Source organism: Porites lutea, chromosome 13 (assembly GCF_958299795.1).
Source record: "Porites lutea chromosome 13, jaPorLute2.1, whole genome shotgun sequence".
Taxonomy (NCBI): Eukaryota; Metazoa; Cnidaria; class Anthozoa; order Scleractinia; family Poritidae; genus Porites; species Porites lutea.
The window spans coordinates 19,887,519-19,913,825 of NC_133213.1; the positions used below are offsets into that span (position 1 = coordinate 19,887,519).

Below are 26,307 nucleotides of genomic sequence, written 5' to 3' on the forward strand. Positions count from 1 at the left end.
ACTAAGTTGGGATTACACAATTTACTTTTTGCCGAAAGTGATTGAGATGGGGTTTATAATATGGCCACAGAATAGACTATAATGGGGTATGGGTTCTTAGAGGCCAGCGACACATACCGCGCAGAAAATATACCAAGTAACTCCCCCCCCGGGGGGGAGGGTCGGTGCGTCTGGTAAGTTCCGTTTGTGGCCCACACCCCTACTACACACGGGGAGAAATTTTCAGTTTTTGTTTAAAGAAACAGCCTTAACATTCCTGATCCGAAAGACCGTTTCGTAGTAGTCCAGTTCTACCCATTGTATAGTTTTTGAAAGAATACAGAAAATAAAGCTTTAAAAGAAACTTTAATATTGAATAACATGTTACATATAAGTGTATATTTACAATACAACTGAGTACTTTATTGCACTCCTTTGGTTTTTAAAGGAAGACAGCAATTAAATATAGCATGTAAGCGATATTTACAGAACATTTTTAAGCGTATCTTCGCTATTCTACTCGGGCTTATTCGTTAAGTTTTTAAGGAAATATTTGAAATGATTGCATGTCTACACGAATAAAATAATCAACACTAAACGTTAAAGGGGCATTCTCTCAAGGATATTGCTGTTTTGGGTCAATTCTGTGCGGAAGTCAATACTTTTCCCATAAACAAAAAGCTCTGTAGAGCCGGTTATGAAGAAGATGTCAATCAAATTTCATCATCAGGAAGCACAAATCATACCATGTTCATTCTTACCATTCGTTGCAACAGACAACAGGAAGCAAATTCAATGCCTGGAGATAGTCTCAAACTGAACAAAACTGGACCATTTTTTATGGAATCCAATTGATTCGAAAATAGTTTTAGACAGCAAAGGGTGTGGCATAACTCCTTTTGAATGGGATCGGGAAAGTCTTCGGTCTACTAAAAATGGAAGGTCAAAAGTCTGATTTTTAAGTTTCTACCATACTTTCTATTCTCCTTAATTAAGCTTTATAATTCTTCAAATCGGCCATGATTCGATGATACGTATCTTAAATAAAATATGATTTTGAGCCCATATTTCCTTTAAAAATAATGGCTAATTTTTTCAAAGGATTTATCAGCGAGAAATCATATAAAACTTGTTTTGGGGGGCGGATGGAACAATTTGTTGACACTTACGTAAACTATACATAAAATTTAGTTGAAAATCGATGTATGACGTGATAAACATGAATGAGTACAATCAAAAGTATATAACTAGTGAGCTTTACTATAGATTTTTAGGTGGTTGCTTTTAGCATAGTTAAGTAAAATATGAAGTATGCTTATCATTGTATTCAAAAGATTCAGACCCCGACCACCATCCCACCCCCCCTTCCGCCCGGCTCGTCATATGAAGTCAAAGTAAAACTTGGGCAAACATTCCTACCAAATTCACCAGCAAGGTTAAAATTTACGTAGTATGTAGAAACATGTAATAAAACAGTTCAATAACATCTAAATCTTCAGAACAGGTGCTGTAAATGATTATTTACATGATTTTTACCCATTCACTTGTTTTGAGGAATTCCTGAAAATGATATGTAAATATTTCAGGTGAGACATGTAAATTTAGAGGAAGTTCCTGTAAATTGCTCAAATCATGAGGCAGACGAAATGAGTGAATTAATTATCCCTCTTCCAGAGGCCCGGACTCATTTCAAACAAGCCAAAAGATCAGGAGTGAAACAAGTATTTTGAATTAACAGTGTAGGCAAACAAGCAAATGCCATTTTGGAATCCCTTCCTATTAGCTATGCAAATCTCATTAGAACATTTGCTGGCACTTGCGGCGGCACATCCGGAACCAGGTACATACCACACGCCATTGATCTCATGCAACTACAACTGCAAGGCGGGAAAATAATCTGACTGCGGCATACCCCTTGCGAAGGATGCTGGGAAGGATAACCGAAGTGACTAAATTCGTAATCACGATTTCTGTGATGGCATTGCAGAGAAATGGGCACCCGATTCCTAGGTAATGCCGGCGAATGGGTTTTAACTGGAATTAAAGGTGGTATTTTGCCCTGTTTAGCTACTGGTTTGAAGCTTTGGTCTCTTTTAGGATTCTTCCACGTTGGCATTGTAAGTAAGTGCGGTTTTATGGAAACCAGCGGGGGAATTTTTTTCTGTCTAGCTGGTTTGTCATCTTGTTTTTCTCGAAACAATGCGTGTAAAGGCACCTTGGGGGTATTCTCTGGAAAGTGAACAGGAGGTAATGGAACCTGTTTAACAGGTTTGACATCCCCGTCTGCCTCGGCAACTTCCCATGTAGGCGTTATTGGACAAAACGCTTTCTTGTCAGCTGGGGATGTGACGATATCAAGCTTTTCTCGTTTGACGTGCTTTTCCAGATCATTCCATTCCAGAAAAAGGGGCCAACTTGCTGCCTTAGTAGCAGGGGACGTGTCAAGGACTTGCCTATCTGGCTTGATGTCGTCATCTTCGCCGGGGGGGTTCCAAGGCCAGTTATACCTAATTGGTTTGTACGAATAAGGCAGCTTGTCGAACTTATAAACAAGTCTTTGGCCAGGAACCTGAAAATAAACAAACGTTGAAATAGTCTGTGGGGGAAATAAGGAAAGCTAACAAACTGACATCCGACATCACACTTGAGAGTCGATTGGCACTTATCAAGGACTCAATGAATCTAGGCAAGAAATTCCTTGCAATAGCTGATCTACTATTCCAGCCCCACGTGAACTTAACCCCTTAAGCCCTAAGAGTGATCAGCATCAAATTTCTCCTTGAGATATCACTTCTTTGTAAAACAGAGTGGTCATGAGAATTACGGACATGATCACACAAGATGAATTTGCTTGATACTCTATCAACTTCTCCCCACTACTATACTGTAGGAAATGAGTAGGGTAAGAAATGAGAATTCAAATTTTGGTCTTAGGGTTTAAAGGGTTAATTAGAGCTAATATAAAAAGTCCAAAAATGGGGTTTTGGGTTTACTAATCTATCGCAATGAATTATTTGAATACGTAATTATTCAATATGATTAACTACAAAGGAAGACACAAGAAAATCGCGCTTTTTTTTTTAGTAAATGGTGGAAAACATCTGTTGGAAACTTGAGAAAAATCAAAAGACTTCTAGATAAGGGAAATTCTCGGTGTTAAAAAAACTTTAAGAAACATTGTTTTCTGATAAAGATTCTTGAAAGTAAGTCACCTTTTTAATAATCCCTTTGTGATAGTAATATCTCAGCGCTCGACTCAATTTATCGTAGTTCATGCTGGTTCGTTGCTTTAACCTCCCCCATTTTCTAGCCACGTCTTCTTGTCTTTTGATTTTAAACTCGCCCTTTTCTTTCCTTGTCCATGCTATTAGCGCCGTGTACCTCTCGTCTTCAAGAAGCTCGAATAAAAATTCCCATAGATGCAGCGTGTTGTTGATTCGACTTGTTTTCTGTTTTTGCCTGGGCGTGGTGTGTTCTGTTGATTCTGTTTAAGGAAATAAAAAATGACAGTTTAGGCAATATTTTTTCGACCAAAAACTTATTAATAAAACAGCGGGCAGCTGCGGGCAGCGATGATGATGGCCGCGTCTTTTGAAGCTGGCTAGTTTAGTGTTATTTGTTGCCTTTTTGTCTGTGTAGCGTGCGTGCGTGCGTGTTTGTGTTTTAATGAATAACAAAGCTATAATAGAATAAAGTCAATCTTGTTAAAGGGCCATAATTAGTTTTACTATAATGTGCCCTTCTCCATTCTAATTTTTTTTCTTTTTTTCTTATGTACACGTAGTTTAAACAACCCTGTACTAATCAATATTGTACAACTAATGTATTATCTATAGGACGGAGTAAAAATAAATACAAATACAAATAATAAATTTAATAAAACACGTGCTATGAGTGTTTTAAACAGAAAAAAAACAAAACAAAACAACATAGTACTCAGCGTACTTTCACCTGCTCTTGCCTGTTCACTAAGATGTATTTTACTAGGTACAGAGGTCGCCTTGGACGTGATAAAATTCGTGTATTCACTGGCATATGCACAATGCCTTTTGAATTGTTAATCCGTTTAGATTATGCTGTTTGGTCGTCCAATTTTAATAGAGCAGTATTTTTGTTTAAAATATAATTATTTACTTCTTTATTGACTTATTTAGCCAGTGTTTACAATACTTATTAACTGTAATGTCTTCGAATCCATGCATAGATGAAGCTTGCATACGTAAAAGATGCTAAAATAAAGCTTTTTTAAACAAATTTTCGCTTAAAGTTTATAAGGTCAGGGGCAACCAACGTCAATTTTTGGAAAACATCTGTTCGGATGACCGTGGTTTGAGTTCTAGAATTTCCGGAACATTTTTTGTAAGATTTCTTGCTTGGTATAAAAATGGTATAATTACCTATTTTTAACGGATTTTTACCCTAAAAAGGTCACCAAGAATTTTCGGGAGCCTTTTTTCTGGCTGAAATTTTCGAAAAGGTAAGTTTTGATCCCTATAATTTTCGGATCACTAGACTTTCAGTTTGAAATCCGAACAGGTGAAGAATTTTTAGGAGATAAAAATATACCTATACCCACCGTTTAACAATGCTATGTTTAAGTGGTTTTGAACTATATTCTTGTTGGGTGCCCCTGAAACTTTAACTTTGGCTTAACCTATCCATTAGTCTTTATACAATTTTTGTATCATCTGGTTAAATGTGCGGTCTGTCCTTTGAAATACTTAGCCTGTCAAAATTTTGTACTCCCTATTATTTTCAGAAAGAAAAACAGTTGTGTCGTTTAATCTACTTACGGCTTTCCGTTTCTCCATCATTAGGCCGGGCAGAACAAAATGATATGTAGATTCTATAGCCATGGTCAGGGAATGCCTTTTTAATGTTTTATTATAAATCACGATGAAACACCAGAATTTCTGCGGTTCCTAACACGTGTTTTCTTCACTCCCCTCCAAAACACGTGCCATTTTTATCTTAAACATGTGAAGTTATCGGGTAGCCATCGAAACCGTCGAATAAGCCAATCACAATAGTTCTTTCCCTTCGTGCACGCGGCGTGGCCGTTGTTTTTTAAACTAAAATAGCTGAAGTTAGAAAAAATCTTAGAGGGCGGCATTTCCGATAAATTACCGAATCTTAATAATTTTAGTGGTTTCCCTAAAAGAGAAGTTACAGAATAAAGAGGAAGATGTCTAACTGTCGCTGAAAAATGATGATGTTAAAATGATGATGTTAAAATTGCAGGCTAGGAGAGGAGAATGCGAACACGTAGACGAAAAAGACGTGTTTGTTCAATTTGAGTTAGTCAATTAAAAAAAAAACTACCCTCAACTGATGAACTCGAAGATTACCTGAGTTATTTTATTTTGGACGTAAGAATCAAGACAAGAAATAGCTAGATCAGACGAGCCATCATCTCCGCGTGGGATAAAAGCATTGAACGCCACTTCGCGCCGGTTGCGGCAACTGCATCTAAATACAGGACAAAAGTTTTAGAATACCACAAGTTGGACGTATTGAAAGCCAGACAAAATGAAATCAAAAGCATCACAGTTATAGAAACAGACCAAGAACCACAGCAGCTTTTACTGGCGAGGAGATAGCTCGACTACTAATTTGACAAACAGTCTCTTGGAGTAAGTTTGCCGCTTGCTGAATGCTGTTCGAATATTCGAATATTCGCTTAACACATGATCTTGGCCTGTGCGAGGACGTAAAGAACAAATAGAACTTCGGGGGAAGACGTTGTTCTTAAAATAGACATCTACGGCAAATAATATCTTGGGTACTTTGAACGCCAACAAAAACGACCACCAGAACAGGAGAAGATCCCATAAATCAGCGACAGCATCAGTAAGCCGCCAAAGCTGCTTCAACTTCTGATCATGACCCGCTACAATTAACGTCTAGGCCTCAGGAAGGAACGGCGGCCATCATGGCAGGCCCGGATTCCTCTTTTCATATTTTTCTGTAAATAACTTTAAAACACAATCACAAGCCGATATGAAAGGGACACTGATTGGTTCAAAGCTCAAGTCATGGAGATATATAAACTCTTTGAACACCATAATGCAAGACTCAATTGACCAAAGCGGCGAGAAGTACAAGGCAAAACGGAACCGTATTGCAAGCCAAAACGTTAGTTAAAAGCAGTGCAAGACAATCAGATTGCTCAAACAACCGAATATAAATACTTCTAATCGGTGAATCCATACAGTTTGCTCAGAGAGAAACGGACGGAAAGCAGTTAAGCCATTCTATCTCCAAAACTAATCGTCAAAGCCGCGCCTCAACCATTAGACAGTACAGGCACAACGATTTAACTACACCCTCTCCGTCGCCTGCCAAGATGAATATCGCTTGTAATTCTTCCACTTCATGTGCTGTGGACCTTCCAGCTACTTGAAAATAGATTGCGAGCTTTGTTTTCGGGAAACTGCATACGTAAAGGCGTTTTGAAGATCAATTTAGCTCCTGCGAAAATCATTGTTGAAAGTTGAAAGTCCCCAACACTCAACTACTGAATGGCTTCGACGAGCCATCGAAAACAGTGATCTTCATAGCAACGAACTGAATAAAGGTGGCGTAAAAAGCGTATCTGTACATCCTAACCGAAAATATTCAATTTATATCGGACATATTGGTTGGGAATCTTGATCCTCTCTTTGTCATAACTGATTCAAGTGTTTACTGCATGTGCGTTAACTGAACGTTTGTCATTCAGAACCCTTATGATGAATTGCGTTTATAAAACATCCAACTTTTACTTCACATCTCAAAAACACATTGAGACTAAATTTGACCTCTCTTCATACATTGTATGTATTGTAAAATCTGATTATTGTCATCTTTGTTAAATAATTCAAGACTATACATTCGGCTAAACGGCGTTTACTGTGTGTATGCGCTGCTAATTTGTTTGTGATGTTCTTTAACCACATTTGAACTGATTTGAAAGACCTAAAACTGCGAGTTAAGCCTCTTTTTTACCCGAGAATTGTGTTTATCATGATGAACATAGTAAACAGAACATTACATGTCCGCTTATAGATACGTATTTTGTGTTCTTGTGTTTAAATATTATCAACAGAAGAAGATAAAATTCGTCAGGCTAAGTAATATCTCCATCGGTTTTCAAAGTAAAAGGTGTTTTTCTCTAACCAGACTTTTGCGAGCAAAATATGTCATTCCTTCACCCATTTTCAGAATTAAAAAGTGTCCCTCACACTACTCATTTGTCAACAAAATATTCCGTATATCCTCTATCCATTTTCACAGCTAAATATATCATTTAATTCTACTCATTTAAAGAAGGTAATATATTTTCTTTACCGACCTACATGCCCACTAAAAGATACGTATATTATTTTAGTTCTTGTGTTCAGATACTTTCAACACGAGAAGATAACATTCGTCAATATTCGGCTATGTAATACCTTTTATTTTTCCACCGGTTTTCAAAGTAAACGGCATTTTCCTCTAACCAGATGTGAGAGCAAAATTATATTCCTAGACTTTCACTCAACCAAACGGGGACAGCCATTGGCTGACTGTTGGTCACATGGCCTCGACTAAAATCAAATGTATCCCGTGATACCGAAACAATGTACCACGCTCGGGATACATTACAGCACGTGATCAAAGCATGGTGGAAAGTGGCGTGACAGAAGGCGGGGAAAAAACTGCCAGTTTTCTTTTTCGTGAATGAACAACAACACAAACATGAAGCCTCAAGCTACAATAAAAAAGCGTCGATTTTCAAAGTTATCGCGGAAGAGAAGAATGGAGAATAAAGATGCAGATAATATAAGGAAAGTACTTTGTAAATCATTCATTTAGTGGTTTTCAGAATTAAATTTGTGTTCTTATAAGTACCGAGTCGACTGTTTTGATGCGCTCCGAAGCATATTCTTTTGTTGCCACTGAAGTATGTTGAAGTGAAAGTCTAGAAATATAACAAAACATTTAATGTCAGGTCCCTCGGGAAACCAGTTAGTTTTGTTTTCCCTCGAGTCCTGATGTTTCCCACGACTTCGTCTTCGTTATCAGAACTCAGGAAAACAAAACTAACTGTTTCCCACGGGATCTGACATTACTAAGTGTATATTTTTCCTCTTCCCATTTTCAAAATTAAAAAGTGTCCATCAGACTACCCATTTTAAAACAAAGTATTCTGTATTCTCTATCTATTTTCACAGCTAAAAATATCATTTAATTCTACTCATTTTAAGAGCAGACCTGCCAACTCTCACGGTTCTGCCGTGAGTCTCACGATTTTTTGTCATTTCTCACGGTCTCACGACAAGGCTCCTCAATCTCACGGGTTTTGGGAAAAATCTTTCTGAAATGATTTAAGTTGTTGAATCAGAATAAAAATGGGAAATTAACGAGGAATGCTTGTGCCATAAAGTGAAAAACTAATAAAGAAGAACACTGTTCTTACTTTTATGTACCCAGCTGTAATTTTCGCTTGTGTTCAATAAACTTAATCGTTTTTCTTCGTGTCTGTCCGCCATTTTGAAAGGGGAGTAGGCCCTGGGAACGAGGTCTAATGTCCAGGCGTCTCCCATGTTGAGTTTCCCAGTAGTCTTTGTAAGTTCAGCGCCGGAAAGCGATCGCAATCGTATAAACATTTAAATAAACTGTTAATGACTTTCCTCGATGGAAAAGGGGTTTGTTTAATCTTGATCGGGAAAAAAATAGAATCTCACTATTTTTTATAGAATCTTCAGATTTTTTTTCATGGGTCTCCAGATTTTCCTTTATCAGGGGTTGGCAGGTCTGTAAGAGGGAAATATATTTTCGTTACTGACCTATCTTCAAAACAAAGTGTTTCATTTCATCTGCCCATCCGCACTTTTGCTTTCAGACAATCAACAAAAATAATTCTCAGAAAGAAAGGAGCCGACTTACGTTTTTAACTTGTTTTAATGCCACTTCAGCCGAGGTTTAGTAACAGGACTTAAAAAGGTTTTTCTGAAATTCTTTGGATTTCAATTTTCAATTTCCTATGATCGTGATTCGTGACCCAATAGCCAAACATGATTTGAAACTTCGAGTCGATCCCAATTGAAGGAGGCCCAAGGCAAGCTTTGGGTACCCTAATTTCAAATGTCATAATAAGCAATCATCCACGTGAAACAACTAAAAAGGAATATTTAGAAACTAATAGAATTATCAGAATGTTGCATGCACGCCTCATAGTATTGCCTATGATTATCTTGATATCGTTTTCGATAGACCGTATTATGTACTCCTAATAAGGAAGCATCCTGTTTGGGATTTATGAAGAAAATCACGCGAAAACTACTAAATATGACTATTTGCTAGACATACTTATTGTTGCCCATTTTATTTACTTTTTCCAAGTTGACATGTTCATAAGATTCATTTAGCGAGAGATTCTTCCCAGACAGTGGATTTATTGACAACTCAAAGTTTCTTGGAAATGCCGTCTTCATAAGTTAAAAAAAAAAAGATTTTGTTTAATTTTATGCAGATTACTTTACCTTACAAAACAAAATGACCATTGCATTTTTTTGTTTTCTCATCTACTAATAGTTTAATCCAATTAGTGGGAGGCAAGGCTATACTTGCATGTAGCTTAGTCGCTTTTCCTTCGGCTCGTTTAGGGAGGCCCTTGAAAATAAATTGGCCAATGGGCAGTCATGCACATAACTGCTTAACTTAAGTGTTCATTAGATTAAATTCTTTATTCCCAAAAAATAAAGAGAAGTAGGGCAAGGGTTAATGGACGCTGCAGCAAAGTCACGTTTCTGATAACACTCCCAACAAGTGGAGCGTAGCTCTAATTGACTGCCCTTTTAGGCCTTAATGTACTTATTACATTCCAAAATGACAGATTTCCCCATCTTTTCATACACTTCAATTAGTGAAAATCCTACCGTTTCATATACCCGAAGCCTGAAAAAGGTAGCTCTTTCGGGTCTCCGTAGAGGCTGTAGTAGAGAGTACCCCGAGGCCAGAATCCTCTTATATTTCTTATTAAAAGAACTGACACAAACCCTTAAAAGAAAAAAAAAAAACTAACCTATTTGTCGGCGAATATTTCCTTTCTTACCAAATTGGGATTTCACGGTTGAAAATAAAAAGATAAAAGATTTCCTTCCGCCGGAACAGTTCGAATTTTGCTTTGTCATAATGACAATCTTATTGTTATTGTGATTTTTAGGAATTGCCGTCTTCCGGAATACAAAAAAATGGGATTAACTCTGGACACTGCTTGTATAAGAGGTTACTGCATCAAAACATCTGTATTGTGACATTTAACTCTGTGATTAGCGCATGTTATTGATACTGATTGACTCCTTTGAGGTCTTGTTTGTAAATACAAGTTGTCTTATTCTTATCAGCCTAAATTTTCAGAGATTAGTTACTTTAAGTAGTTAAGTAAGTGTTATGACTGACTTACCATTTTTGAAGATTGTGTTTTGAACAGTTGCAACTTCGTTAATTGAAACTAAATTTAGTTTTTGCATGTGCGGAGGGGCGCTGTTTTTACAGCCTTGCTGTTAAGCGTTTACCCCATAACCAGTCAATTTTCATTAAAGTTGTTTATTGTTATGATTATTACGATTATCATTTTTGTTATTAAATTTGTTGTTGTTTTTAGTAGTAGTAGTAGTAGTAGTAGTAGTAGTAGTAGCAGCAGTGGTACTTTCATTGATTTTCAGTATAGTGTCGTACAGTGGTCCAAAATCTCGATAGATCACAGTGTTTGTAACAGTGTTTTTGTGTACTCATTCCAGGGGAATAACGTCAATACAAAACACTCTTCAGAATTTCCATCAGTCTCTGATAACAAAGATTACAAAAGAGGGCTCAAATCGGTGAAAGATTCTTCGAGATGAGGTCATTAAAAACGCAAAAAAGAACCAGGCCAATATTCAGCCACCTTGACCGAACAAACTCCGGTCAATATAAACCATTTTGTTGTATGGCCAAAGAGAGAACTTTTTCTTGCGGGACCAAGGCGGGAAATCCTGCTCGAGTAGCCAATCATGATCAGAACCAACACAATTTGCTTCATCGTTGTCAGCTCGCAGATCATGTCAATAGTAAAATAAATAATCTTTCTACATTTGTATAAAGTTGTCTAGAGGTGAATGATTTAAAAGAGATTTACAAGCTTTCATCCATAGTTTCGGCGGCAAAAGGTACAGACATTTTGCATTTAGTAAATATCGTTGCACATACAGCCGAAAAATTAAGTGGCTACATTTGAAACAGTAAAACGATGAAGGCTTTCAATCTGTCCCTTGGATTTGGATATACTAACAGCTAAGACTTCCATGTTAAAACCAAGCCAAACTAAACCAAACTAACTTTAGAGGGTGCATGACACAAATCCTTGTCCTTCTAGATGTCCGGCCCAACTAACTGGAGACGGAATTTTACTGAGAAGATTGGCTTTTGAGAGAGAAGGAAATCGGAGCGCCCGGAGATAAACTGCCTCTCAGATCAGAATAGAGAACCAACACCAATACTCATGAGAACCTACGTACTATGGCGTAAATGCTCTCGTCACTTCTCCATCATACCCGAAATTTCCAGTTTCAAAACTGAGAAATACAGTTTTCGTTTTGTTTGAAAGAAAACGTATTAAGACGGAATCCACAAGGACATTGAGTAATCTTGATTTTCAGTGAACAAAAATCTTGTACCAGAATAATGTAAAGCATGTTGCATTCTTTCTTATATTTTTCAGAAGCTAAAGATGTAATAAATCATCTGTAGGAATACCAAAAAAACTTTCTCATGGGAGCCCGGGAAAATGAACGTCAAATTTCACAGAATTACATCTTACACATAAATTTTCAGAATTTTGTGTATAATCACAATCTTGTGGAATTTGACATTAATTTTCTCGGAATTCCATGAGAAATATTTTGGTGTTACTACAGATGATCACATCTTAAGCCCCTTGAAAAATGTAAAAAAGAACGCAATATTCTTTAATTATTTTGGTAGAAGGTTTTTGTCCACTGGAAATTAAAATTACTCAATTTCCTGGTGGATTTCGTCTTAAAATGTGTTTAACATACTTCATGCTTTACCAGAAAAAGATACTAAATTTATAAATCATGAATTCACTGAAAATGTCGCTCGTTCTTTATCGAGATCGCTTGCTTTATGTCCGGGACAGTCAATATTTCAATTTATCTCAGTGATATAGTTGTAGTATGATTTATCTGTAACAGGTTTTACAGCGATCTTGAGTGAGGGCAGAAAGAAAAAATTCGTCTTGTCGTTTCAAGGCTGTCTCCAATCAATCATAATGTGGCGAGTTTAACTTACCTGTCGGCCGGTGCAAAATTAAAGTGAACATGAATTGCATTAGAGTAGGTATGTTTTAGGTGTTTTTAAATTCGTTTGGTCATTGGAACTAAGCAGGATTCGATACTGAACAAAGGAAGGGGGTAGCACACACGTAGAGGTTCCGAGGAACATTATGGATTCATGAAGATAGGGGTTTTTACCACTGAAAAACTGGGTCTTTTACAGAGATAGTAAAATGTCTATAATTAGTAAATTGATGGACTTCTTCTAAGCGTGCAAATCTTCCGCTCTTTCTCACAGGGAAAACAAAATGTCTATAAAATTATTTTTGCAGACATCTTATAAAGGTTCTTTGTATTTCTATATATTTACAGGATGGCTATGAGTAGTCCGTGTAAATTTTACATGCGGGATTAAGTGAGAAGACTGAAAAATTCACAGACTTACCAAAAACTGAAAAATCTTTGTAATTGTGACATTTATTGAGATTGTCCTCAGTTATTGAACAGTAAGGACTGATTGAGAGCCCGGCTAAAGATGGCTTTTGATTAAACGTAACTATTTATCTGATACAGTCTCCGCCTTTGCTTATACTTTTGAATATTGATTTTAGAACTATCATACGTATACCAGTTTTATTTTTACATAAGTAATAAGTTTTATTATTGCCCTACAAATGTAGTAGCAGTTTTCAATTTAACCTTCAAAACTATTATTTTTTTTTTTATACATGACCCCACATTTAAGATTTACCAGGTAAACGAACTATCCTTCTATTTAGAACTCGTTGTCTGACTGACGTATTATATATATAGGTGACAAGCATATTAGTCCTCAAAAGGTTTGTCAAAATAACAAAATAAAACCTAGTAAGTACTATAAAGAGTTTGGAACTCAATAAACTCAAATTTTGTTAAAGCCAGTCGATTAATCATGGATATCTATTGCAAATGATGTTTTAAAACTTACCTTCTGCCATGCTGTCCCCAATTAGTGTGCGCTGAACTTTCTGTAATAGCGCTTTTGAGATGCCTTCAGCAATTAATAAACCTGGAATAGAAAACTGACGTAAAGCATTTCTTCATTCTCGAGGTTAAAATATTGACCTTCCATCAAAGAATACTGAACCACAATTTACCTCACTTTAATTCTTTTTAGAATTCTTTTTGTATAAAATAGGGCTTCATTTATTTCAATCCATTATAATTAATATAAAACATAATTTCCTTGGGACACATTTCTTTTGCAGTTAAATGACTAAATTGCACAATTACCCCATTTTGTCCTCATTTCACCAACTGGAACAAGAAACCCAGGGATTGAAAAGTGTTGGCTTTTCATACTGGTTTTTTTAGTTCGTTTGCAGACAACTAGCTCGATCTGTTCTTTATTTACTTATTTATTTAAACATTTGGACACGCATGTTGATAAAACTGAACCCTATATTTCATTTTAATAATAGAGTTAAAAATTTTATTTAACTCGTCTGATTTAAGTGGTTAACAGCTGTATATTCAGGGGTCTTCAAGGAATGGAGGTCTCTTATATTATGTCCACCACTATTTTAAGAGGAATGAATAAATTTGGAAGAAAGACAAGTACATTTAGCCTTTTCAAACAACGGGTGTTTAAATATTGAGAAGTTCTGTCGTCAAATCGGTTTTGAAAATTTCAGGGGACAGAAAATCAATCGTCAGTATTGTTCACGGCTCGAGCTTGAGAGAATCTTCCGGGTGAACACAATGTGTTAAAAAAGTTCTAAAAATTACTTGACGTGTGTTCATTTTACCATCACACCGGGATTTCTTGTCTCACGTTGCCAAGTAGTTTGCTGAGGGCGCCTAAAACATGCACCAAAAAGCTAAGATGTAGCCCAACTTAGCATGTACAGCGGAGCATTGCGCTATTCTCCGATATCTTATACAATCATGTTAACGTCGTTTAAGCGTGTCCTAACTGTGTTTCAGCTGTCCTAACTAGTTAACTAGTTCCAGGTGAACTACTTTATCTGTACTGCACTGAGTTTCAGTGCGCAATAAATATATTTTAATATGTCTGATGCATGATCTCCAGCTCTTTCGTAAAAGGGCCGACTAGGTTCAAAGGTGGAGAAGGATATTGGAAAATGTAGCTTGTTTCGTATTTATCGAAAAACAAATAGCATAACCGGAAGGGCTGTTGTTAAAGAGTTTATGCACCAAGAGTTCAAATGGTCATACGTTGGAAATTTCATCCACGAATGAAAATTTAGAACTTTAACTTGCCTTAACACTGAGCGCCACAGCATGGCCTGATTAGAGGTTTGCCTAAATTTCTAATTTTGATCAAAGCCACCTTGCATATTACATAATAAACTGTAACAAAGGAAAGTTATGCTCAGTGGCTTTCATTTGAAGAGGTTGCACGTTATCATTCACAGAATCAAACGACGAAAGAACCCTCTGAACTGCATGAAACTTAGTGCTGCGGGGAACTAGTCAGTTGCGGAAACTGACGGGATCCTTCTCAGAAGCTGCCGTAAAAATGATCACACATATTGATTTTGTCCACACACTCAAAGTTTCCACCATATTGCACAACAAAGTAGAACCACTGCTCAGTAGCCTCCCTTTGGAACTTACGTCCACATATTTAGACATCAAACTACTTTGCACGGACACATTTTTTTAGTTTGTTCCCGCTGGTCAGAAGAAATTAAGGGAGGTTAAACTAAGTTTCTTACTATATACCTGTGCAGTGCGCAATTACCCTCAAACGCTTTCTGCTTCTTGCCTTCCGCTCTGCTATCTCTATGCATATACGCTACAAAACGCGCACTAACAAGGGGTCTTATAAGTTCAATGTAGATATTGCTTCAATGATCAGTGCATAATTAAGGCGATATAAAATTTCCGTGTTGCCTTGTCGGACGTGACTATATGCATTTCCGGTTTCTAACCATGGGGTGGAATGTTCTTCGGATAAATATGATTTCCTTGTTACGTTAAAACTCGGAAATGTTTACAGAAAACTGATAATACAAACACTGTCACTTTTATATCAATTTTCTTTATCAGTGGAGCCAGTTAAGGCATGTTTTTAAGCGGTTTTGAACTGTTAACTGTACAATATACGTGCGCATATTTCACAATATTATAATATAGTGCCAACATTGTGCAATAAATAAATAAACAGATAAGTTTTACAAGTACGAGGATTGCATTACAAACTAACAACCCATGATAGTGCATAGCACGAAATTGTAGCTTTCTTCGAAAGACAAATATGACAAATGACTGTGAAATTTTAATGATACTTAAATTGAACTTTTACGACTAAAGCTCATGGATACAGTGTCATATAGTGAGCTTAAGATAATAATTATACGTACGATAGATAAATCGCAAAAGGAGAAAATATTCAAGGAACGTCAGAAAAAGAAGCTCAACTATCTTTAGTGAAAAATTGCTTTTCAGTGCACTTCACACGCGTTCGAACGAATAACGCAGTCCACCGTGTCATTGATTTCGTCATAACTTGTATAATAATTACTCGTCATTTTGTCTTTTAACTTGTGATTCTTTTCTTTCTTCTTTTTTTTTTTTTTTCATTGTCAATTTTCTCTTTTCGTTCTCAAGATAAGAATGTAGTTGCCTAGAAATCGAAAACCTTGAGAATCACTCAGACATATAATTTTTACAAAAAAAATTTCTTCGGTTTGTTTGTAATTTCCGGCAAGAAAGAGTTGCTATGTGAATCCAATTTCCGATTAAAAATCCATTAAAGTGACATTTACCGTGTGTTTTAGTGAAAATACTTTCTTTAGTTCCAAAGCAATCGTTCAAATTTGGGGATATCAATGGAAATGGAGGCCTTTTAATGGGTCAGTATTGATCTTGAAAGGGATCGTTTTAGTCAGGTAAGTAAGCTAAAGGGACAGCCGTGCTGTGAAAAAGTCTGAGTTCAATTACACATTTTCCATTTGGCCGTTTTGTCAATCTATTGCTTAAAAAGATACTACAGTTTTCAAAGTTTATTATTTAGAGAAATGGTTGACTGAGACAATTTTTCAGGCTTAGATGTTTCAAAAACCAGCTTTATTTTGGCTCCTGAATTTACTTGTCTCTGGCAGTTTGTGATATGTTTAGTTTCGTTAATTAAGTTGTACAAACATAAAACATCTTAGATAAATACAATATTGGCCAGTTTAGGCGTTGTTCTCACGATAGTCTCTTTTCAGACTTTTCGATCAGAAGACGTTGTATTTCGATCGTCACTCAGTTAAATTTGGTGGACTTCGATCTTCATTATTGGTGTTGTTCCCCCAGTAATTCGCTGGTCAGGGTAGCTATCAAATTTTCCGAGACAGCGTAAAGACAGGGGAGAATTTAACATGTTGTTAGTTTTTTTAATTATTTATTTAAAGGACGCCAGTGTTGATTAAGTTTCTTGCAGCAAATGAGGGATTTAAAACTTTTGTGACAGTGAACTTCTTGTTTTCTTGCAGTTATCTTTGGATCGGGGCTGACAAGTGGCGAAACGGGTTAAATTTATTACATTTTTTCTCGTTTTGAGAAGTCTAGAAGTTTGTTAGGTCCATGTTAAGTCTAGCAACATGGTCCCCGGGTATTATCCCCATTGAAGTGATGAAAATACCCAGAAGAATCGCTCAAGGTTAAACTCCCGAACACCCACTTTGCTCGTACATGGAGGACGTATAGGAATGCGACCTGCACAAACAAAATGGCAGGAAGTATTGAAAGTGGCAAACAAACATCGATATCTCCTATCACAAGGCATATATAAACAACAATGTTTATAGTGCTAAACTCGCGTCACCTGCGGAAATGTACAAGTCTATAAGGGGAGGCGTGATTTGCTTGTCTGTGCCAAATACCTCGTCAACGCCCACGTGAATCAGTTACAGACATATACATTATACACAGGAGCCCATTTGCCAGCAATGCACATTAATGGCCGCTAATTACCAACCATGCTTTTTTTTTCTCACTTGTAGAGAGGTATTTTTGGAGCGAAAATGTGATTTCTCAAAAACGAAGTAGACACTTCTGAGTAAGTATTTCCACGTCTAAACAGTGTACTTACATTTTAACTAGATGCCCACTTTAAGACTTGACACCTAATTTCCGGACCCGAAAGACTTTGAACTTGTTTATCACTTTAGTTAGGTAGATGTTTTGAAGTCACTATAAAGAAAATGCGCATAAGTATCCTTTTTTGTCGTCGAAGACACGCCGTGTTTAAAACCAAGACCAGTAAAGCCTTCCTTCATACGATCCAAAAGATCTCTCCCAAATATTTGTGTATTCACTGGTGAAAACTTTCTTTCACAGCTTTTCACGCTTACGTAAAGGTCACTATTTTAAAAAATACACAAGCAAGAATTAAAGTTATTTTGCAATTGTAACAAGCATACCCATACCAAGAAAGAACCGGCATATATTGGTGTGCAAATCGTAAACGCCAGTTTCTTGTTTTGCTCGTCGAGAACATTAGCGTGCAATACAAGAACGAAAGACGTCTGCTCTCTCGCCGGAAGCATAACGAATAACATCACACGGGAGTACTGCTCATAATTTGGGATTCTATTCTACATCCGTAAATTATAGCCACCGTGTACATCATAGCAAACAGTACCACAGGAAGGTGCTGTACTTAAGTACTTCATCCATGCACTGAAAAGTTAGAACCTGCAGTACAATAAACAGTACCACAGGAAAGTACTGCTCCGTAGCTTAAATTTGAATGGTAACACTTTAGAATTTTATCCACAAACTCAATAAACATCACAACATGGAAACCTATCTTTGATGAGAAAATGGTTGCTCACGAAAAGAATATGAACTTACACACAAAATCAAACAACGTCATTTTCAGATTATATGTCAAACACCAGAAGAAGTGTTTAATTTGATTTCCAAATATTGAGAATTGGCTATTTGAACAATAATAAGTAGCTCAGATTAAAATAAAACACTTTTTCGCGAAGTTGATATATCTCCTCCAATGATCAATAACTTTTTACACCGGCAAAAGTTCACACAAAATTCTAATCAAATCTTTAAATGATTTGCATTTATATTTCGTTCACGCTAATGATTTCCAAAGTTCTTTTTCTTTTATTTTATGCATGAGATTCAAAAATTCAATACAATTCAGATCTTGTTTTATATGTTTTATAGATCGCCCTTAAGTGCTAAACATTTTTCACAGACAGGGGCAATAATTTCTATATCGTCTTCAAGAGAGGTAAAAACAACTTCCATATGGCGCTTAAATCGGATTATCAAATTTTCGGCTAAAAATTCTTGAAAACTAAAATCCCCGTAAATCCGCAGGAAGGAACTTTAAGTAGCACTTCGAATTCACCTTCTCCTAAAAATATCCTTTTAAATAAATGCAGGGATAATTTTATGTTTCTTACGTTCATTTCGGTCATTTTTCAAATGAATTAGCTTCAGACAGGAACAATTTAAGGAAAATCCATCAACTTTTCTGAACAGAGCTCCTTAGTAAAACTGTGAAGTTTGAGAGTTATTTGTTGAAAACTAACGAAGGTGTAGACCATCAAAGTCGCGAAATCTTGAAGACGCATGTGGGGGGCACAAATGACTTTCCGCCCAACTATACAGACGTCTGTAGATTTCCGAGCTTTGAGGACCTAAATGTTCGCTAGCTTTCAAACCTGGCAATTTTCATAATTTTAAGGCGCTGTTTCCAGTCGTGTTTTTTTTTTCCTGTCTGGTCCATGTCAAAAATTTGAAAAAACCGTGGAAGGATCTACGTGGAGTGAACATTAAATGAGATTGGGTATTGCTTTCTGAAAACTGAGGGTCAGTTATTTAAACGAATTCTACCTTAGACAACGGTTTAGGAAATGTTTGGACCTCCAGATCTCATAGTGGTTTATTTTAAGAAGACTAAATATAGTTATAATGCTTTTCCAGTCTACGCCACGTGTTATCATGAAACTTTTCTCAATAAATGGTGTTTACGTAAAAGCGTTCTGCAAACCGAAAATCGCTTAGAACGCGGTTTTGTTAAATACTGGCTTAACTCCGTTTAAATAAGTAACCCTAAAAGTTTTTATAATGGTGCACACTCGAACATAACGACAAATCTTATCGACGCATTTGTTGATAACCAAACTTAGGTATTGGCCATTTTAAGACGGTTAACAGAAATCTCTCAAGTTATTCAAAAGTCTTAAGTCTTGAAATCCTTAAGTCTGGTGCAATAGCAATCCTATTTCTGCAACCACAATTGATCGTGCAATAGATGTTGCTAGTCTGTGTTGTTCTTTTAATTGGCCAACAAGGACAAGATTTGTCATAATCTGTCTACGTTATCATTTATTCCGGAACGCGACCACAAACTGAGAATTACATAAAACCCTTGTTTACTTCGTAGGCGTTACCCTTGGCTGAAATATTGAGTTTGAAATCAGTTCACTGTTACAAACAAGACACAACAGAGACCTTTAGGTTCTAAGACAAGTATGTCGACAAGAACGAGATTTTCCGATTTTCCCAATACTAAGTAGTGCTCGCGCGTGAACCAACGTCATTTTGGCGGGAAAACGTGGTAGCCGTCGTCATTCTACAACGAGTTTCAGGGAGAATGTCGAATCAAATGTTGGAAGTTTTATTATTTTGCGATCGGGAGAGTGCGTAACCTCCTTCAGTAAAGAAAACAGTCAGAACAGTACTAACTTTTCTGGTGAAAAAATGGTAAAATGAAGCTTTCCGGGAAGTCTATATTTTGAGAATACGCGGCCCGGAAAAACTTTAAGTTAAATCTTTTACTCGTAGTCGTCCTCGAATCTAAAGGTCTCGATCTATTCTCTAGGTAGAGTCCAGGGGCGCTCTCACTATGATAACCTATACGGGAAGACTCCGCCCGAAAGTGGTGCTTTTTTCAGGCTTCACTGGTGCATGAAAGGGTAGCAAAGGTTTTCACTAGGGAAATTTGTCATTTCGGGTTAAAAGGGTTAACAGATTCACTTTATGGCTGCAAACAAGTCGAGAAAACGTTCTGGTTTTGTGGTTTTTTGGGGGGTCTCAATGGGGTTAACCGTGTGTCAGCCGTCAAACGGCCTAAAACTTAACCGTCAACCTTCAAAAAAGGTTATTTTTATCGTCAACCGTCAAAAATGAAGGTTGAGATTAACCGTCAAAACTTTCAAAGTGTTTCAAATCTCACTATTTCAGCTGATCTCCACGGAATTTTGGCTGCTAGAGAATTTCTAAACTGCAAAAGCCAGTTCCATGCATGTTCTCAAAAACAGTATTTCTACACATTACAATTTAATACCTTACAACCTGCTTATATCTGAAAATATTTCGAGATTTTATACATGAAAGGCCAAGATAACCTTCAAAACACATCAGTTAATATTAAATCATGCCCAAGTTAATAAGATATTTACAGAAATTTTTGGACCAAATTTCCACTTAATAACCATCAACCATCAAAAGCTCTGAAATTTAACTATCAGCCGCCAAAATTGGAAAAATTAACCATCAACCGTCAAAGTTACCACCCAATTGACACCCTCTTTTTCATGTTCTGAAAACAGTGCATTTACTGCAGTTAAGAGGAATGCAAAGTTTTAAACTAGGTGTGTGACAGGATATCATTCAGAGTCAATATGATGTATACGAAAGGGGTACCATTTCTTTCAAAAATGGTATATAGAAGGGGCTGGACCTCGGGCGGAGCCTTCCCATATAAAACTTCTGCATAAAGTAATTTGCAAAAAGAAAAAGGCGAGATGTAAAAGGCTAGGCCACACACTTGTTAACTTTTCAGCTAAATACATTGTCAACAAGCTATGTATATAACTGACTGAATAAAGTTATGTGCATTTGCCCCTTCTAAAATCTTAATTTCTTGAAAGTTTCACTCAATATGCCAAGAGGAAAGGTGTTTGTTTTGGACGTTTTTTTGCCAATAAATTATTATTTTTTTCTATTTAAATTTTAAAAGTCCTAATTTTCAACAATGATAGACCCAATAACGAACGCAAAGTACTTTAACCTTGTTTTTACCACCATGGGAAGCCTAAGACAATACAACACTACAGGAAGGAACTCCTCAATCTCAGTTAAGAGATTCGTCAATACGTTCAAGAGTCAAACGCACTAAAATCCCTCTTGAAATGTTGATTGTCTTGTCAAAGAACATAATTTGGGGGGAAAACAATAGACCTTTGGTCCTTCTGTAAGGACAGCGTCAGTGGTCAGTTTAATGTAGCATACACCAGCAAAATAGGTGGTCGAAATTAGCGAGTGACATGTCATTGATAGGGTCACTTATTTATTACAAGTTCCCCTTACATTGCAGATATCTTAGCTAGACTTGAGAGCAGTAGGCTTTAATAGTGCACATAAGAATTGTTAGAAAACTCTGATGGTAAGGATAATTACGTGGTAGTTAGCGCAAAGTATTTTCGAGTTTGCTTGAGGAAACACTGCGCGACCTTTTGCACGAAAGATGATGTTTAATATTCTGTAAAATGTGGTTGTATTTTTTTGAGTCCGCGGATGAAATCCTTGAGTGTCACCATTCCAATGAAAGCTACTGAGCAGTACTTTCCTGTGGTACTGTTTATTATGCTGCAAAGGTGGTTTTAACCTTTCTGTGGATGAAATCCCTAAAGTGTGACCATTCAAAATGAAAGCTACTGAGCAGTACTTTCCTGTGGCACTGTTTATTATGCTTTACAAGGTGATTCTAACTTTATTCAGGCTGAAGATCAAATTCTGAAGTGCTACCATTCAAGTAAAAGCGGTTGTTGATGACTACTTTATCGTGACGGTCCCCGGTTTTGTTTTTTAGTATCTAACTAAAAGACGTGCCAATGCAATGGATGAATGAGCTCTTTTATCTAAATTGAAAACAGAGAAACGAACGTCTTTTATTTCCGGCAAAATTAGTGTTAGAAAGTGAACAAACCAGGCTTTTCGAGTATTATAAATCACTCTTTCAGTGACTCAAAATTAATGTGATTGACCTTTTTTTATTCAAGAAAATATAGATAGTGCTACCCTCATTCATCCCCCCATGTCTCGCCCATATTCCCAAATGTTCTTTCGGAGATGTATCAGTTGTACGAATCACTACGGTTGTTAGCCATTTTTTGGCTATCAAGCTCATTTAATCAGTCTATCAACCGCTGAAAATTTGTCGACTAAAGTTGCCTAAAACGCATGGCCGATGAACTAGCTTCCTTAATAACAGTTGCCAGTCTCAATGTTGATATTGCACTTCGTTTTGGTAACCACCAACCAATTACATGTGATGCAGTGAATGCAGAGAGAATCTCCACGAGATGATCTCATAGACTATAGTCTCGCGCAATATCCCAGACTCCTAGATATCCTTCTCTTGTAGTTTTTCGGCGGTATGGGTTAAGTCACGATAATGATATAGTCGTATTTCAAATGCACGTTTTTTTCTAATTTAATTTCCCAGCTGTTAAATTTGGGGGGTCAAGTGTGACTCAGCGATACTTGTTTAAAGTGTACGTGCAAAGAAAAAGAAGCGGTTCTTGACAGCCCTTAAGTTCGAACTTGACATGGAAGGGTGGAAAGTTCATGAATGACTGTTCATATTTTCGGAAACTGTAAACGAGGACCTCATCCACTGCAACAAACGGATGATAATATCCGCAATTCAGTTTTACGGTCCCAAAGCCGGAGTAGTATTATGGAAATATATACCGTCAATTATATGCGAAATGTCTTGATCAAGTCTTTGAATAGCTAAAAGTGAAAGAACACAATTCAGTCATTGTTGATCGTCAAAACAAGCCTACCTTTTTCTCCACTTCTGAGCGAACTAGGAAGTTAAAGCTTGTTCACCTCAGGTGAAAAACCTCCACGCAGGTGAGGGATTGATGCACCGATGAATCGTACAAAACATTTAACTGATATATTGTCTGATATTGTTGACACGCTGTACATCACACTTCTAATCTTTACATTGTAGACCAATAGTCAATGGTGAACTGTGGATTGCTCTTTTTGATTGGTTAAAAAAGTTCTCACGCCAGTTCCGTTTGATTAGGGTGGGCCTCTGTCTTTCTCCGGCAGATGATCGAGAAGTCTGGGAATAGTGTACTTCAGTGAAACAATTTTAAAATCCTTCTATTTTTTCGATACCAAATTGCCATGAAAAACTGCACTACCCCTTCAACTTTTGAAGCATTTCGGAGTTTTCAGAGACGCATTTTAGAAGTAGTATGATTTTTTTTGGACTGATCAGGGGCTTTCATTCCTTGGAAGGCATATTAGCAATCAATGCTGAAAGAGAGTGGTCGTTGCAGTTGTTACGACTATTGGATTTCATCCACCTTGTAGAGCGAGAAGTATGGGCTCCTGTCAGTAGCTTTTATTCGAATATTCACCCTTAAGAATTTCATCCATTACTCAAAAGTTAAAATAAACAGCACCCAGCACAGGTAACGCAGCCCCTGTGATGGTACCACACTACGAATCCTGTAAAATTACAGTGTTTGTATAGCGGGGTAATCAGCTACGATGCTAAAATTGTTTTTGGTAATAGGAGGAAAAAAAGTCAATCGATTTTACTCTGTAGGAAATTAATTGATTTTTTTCCTTAATTCTCCTACAAAGTTTTAATTCTCCCTCCATGTAATAAAATACACAAGGTACTAAAAAACTTTGAATGCAGAGGTCCCCTCAACACGTAAATAAAACCGAGTGGTTCCTTCTTGTCGGATCTCTCACTTGACTGAGTGGGAATTATAACAAAACTGAATGCAAGGCTAAACGGCAATACGGCAAAGGGCTGATAGGTTTGAGGCTAATATTTTCAATATTGGAAATATTGGCTTCAAATAAGTCAGCCCTTTGCCGTAATGCCAGCTTTGCATCCAGTTTTGTGTTAATTCCTACACAACGTAGTTTACAAGAAATGAAAGTCTCTGCCACCATCGCTCCCTTTTTAACACCACTGTTCTCCTAAACTTGATGATGGTTCTAAAACGTTTGCCTTTGTAGATGAAATCCACTAAGCGCACCCTTTCAAATGAAAGCTACTAAGCACTACTTTCCTGTGATACTGCGGTATATGGCACTGTACAAGGTGGTTCTAACCTTTGAGTTTGTAGATGAAAATCGTAAAGTTTCCCCAATCAAGTGAAAGGTACTGAGGAGTACTTTCCAATATAACTGTTTATTATTGTGTACAAGGTGGTTCTAACTTTTGAGTCTGTGGAGGAAATCCTTGGGTGTCACTATTCCAAAGAAAGCTACTGAGCAGTACTTTCCTGTGATACTAGTTATTATGTTGTACAAGGTGGTTCTAACGTTTGAGAAAAAAGACCGCAATAACTTCAAATCAAAGGAAACCTGGCTGTCTAGCAATTTGCGTTCATTTTGTTCCGTTCCTTTTTTGTGGGGGGTAGGGAAGGGCAGGTTGTTTTCGTTCGTTCGTTCATTTGTAAATATTTCTTTTGTTTGAGATTTTATGTTTATACTGTATCCCTTGTGCAATAAATACCTAAGCAAAACTGTCGGATGAACATTCAACTTAGACTTTTTATAGTATATATTCTTTTTTTTTTTTTTTTGAGTAAACCATCACTATTAAGGCAATATTTAATAAACTTTTTGCTCGTTTTCTTTGATCAGAAGTAAAAACCAATCCACTGTTTAGAAGTCAAAATTCACACGGAAAGCTAACGGGCCACAAAAATAACAGATTTTTCTCGTTAGCATGAGATTCGGCACATGTCGGCGAGTTCGACGTCGGACAAGAGTCTAGTCTTAAGATGCAAAAACCCAATCGCATCTCATTATATCATACGTTAACACCAATCCGCTTAATCTACTACTATGGCTGCCTTTTGAAATAGAAAACACCTCTGACTCAATTACAAGCGCCTAAACTCACCTGCTTTTGAACAAAGCTATTCAGTTAAAAAACCTTCAGCCCTTGCCGGTCTTACTAGCACCAATGACGGGATGGAAATAAATCGCCACAAACGGCTTAATTTCAATACGTTTCACACCACTTTAATTCCTTTCGTGTTATTCATAAAAGGCGTTGGCGATATATACATGCGTATACGAATTCTTGGACTTGACGTAAATTTACCCACCCAATATTGACTTCCGTTTTCAAATTATGCTCTGGTTTTGCCAAGGACAATTACAGAATTTATCGCATGGCCTGCCCAATGTCAAACAGCCAAAAGAATGTACAAGACCGATTTCTCAAACACTCAATTCGGGTAATTCAAACCCATTTCCATTTCCCTATGTGGTTCAAAAAGTCGGGACAGATAAAAACAGGAAAAGTTTTTAAACATAATCACCCCAGTTAATTTCATCTCCCGGGCTACCCCATGCGAGACAATCAATGGTCTAAGTACCCAGACGTAAAAGCGTGACCATGCATCTCATTAAACTCAAAATTAATCAGATTACCATAGAGACAGTGATGGCAAGACATTTGGCAAGGTATAACTTTCGTCAATGATGGAATCTCATGACTGAAAAACTGGTTCTTTGGAGTCTGTAGATGAAATCCTATAGTATTACCATTCAAATGAAACCTCTTTGATTGCACTTTCACATTGTACTATTTGTTCTTCAGCATTTTATAAAATAAGATTCAGAAATTTTGTTGAATTTTGAGTTTGGCTTCTTTTAGGAATGAAAGGGTCCCTGAAAAAGGCCGATTGCCTTTCAGGGAGAGGCAATGTTCACATTAGAACGTTCGAAAACGTATATAGACTTATCCGTTACCTTTTCCGTCCACACGTACGCGAAAGCTCTAAAGGGAAAAGACTTCTGTAAACGAAGAAATCTTCGTCGTGTGGACAGATTATCTCGTTCCCAAGTCTTTTTCCTGCTCTGCTCTAGCTCTTCACTCCTTGAGATAAGTGGACAGCGCATGTGCATAAGTCTGTATGCGCATGCGTTGAGACATTTCAAAGGATTTGTATTATGTGACAATAGCCAGGAGCTCATGGTGACGTAGCGCGGAATTTAAGTAACT

The 26,307-nt window shown here is 37.0% G+C and overlaps 1 protein-coding gene and 1 long non-coding RNA gene across 4 annotated transcripts; one reads left to right on the top strand and one right to left on the bottom strand.

Moving 5' to 3' along the window:
* Positions 1-328: 328 nt before the first annotated feature.
* On the bottom strand, positions 329-25,226 carry LOC140923672 (uncharacterized). Of its 3 annotated transcripts, none has more exons than XM_073373747.1 (4): positions 25,198-25,226; positions 13,246-13,326; positions 3,192-3,463; positions 329-2,548 (listed from the first exon to the last, which is right to left on the bottom strand). In XM_073373747.1, the coding sequence occupies exons 2-4, from the start codon at positions 13,253-13,255 to the stop codon at positions 1,763-1,765; spliced, it is 1,068 nt and encodes a 355-aa protein (XP_073229848.1). In that variant the 5' UTR covers positions 13,256-13,326; positions 25,198-25,226; the 3' UTR covers positions 329-1,762. The 3 variants fall into 3 exon arrangements, with proteins under 3 accessions (XP_073229848.1, XP_073229846.1, XP_073229847.1); XM_073373745.1 differs by lacking the exon at positions 25,198-25,226 and adding an exon at positions 15,006-15,161; XM_073373746.1 differs by lacking the exon at positions 25,198-25,226 and adding an exon at positions 15,006-15,128 and having other exon boundaries at positions 13,246-13,339.
* LOC140923673 (uncharacterized) lies at positions 4,401-8,428 on the top strand. Its single transcript, XR_012164170.1, has 2 exons — positions 4,401-4,456; positions 5,221-8,428. It is a non-coding gene; the product is annotated as an uncharacterized lncRNA (long non-coding RNA).
* Positions 25,227-26,307: the final 1,081 nt, after the last annotated feature.

Coding starts and splice junctions, on each gene's coding strand:
- LOC140923672 (XM_073373747.1), bottom strand. Junction 2,549..3,191: donor ACAAAGGGATTATTAAAAAG/GTGACTTACTTT, acceptor GTTTATTTTCAG/GTTCCTGGCCAAAGACTTGT.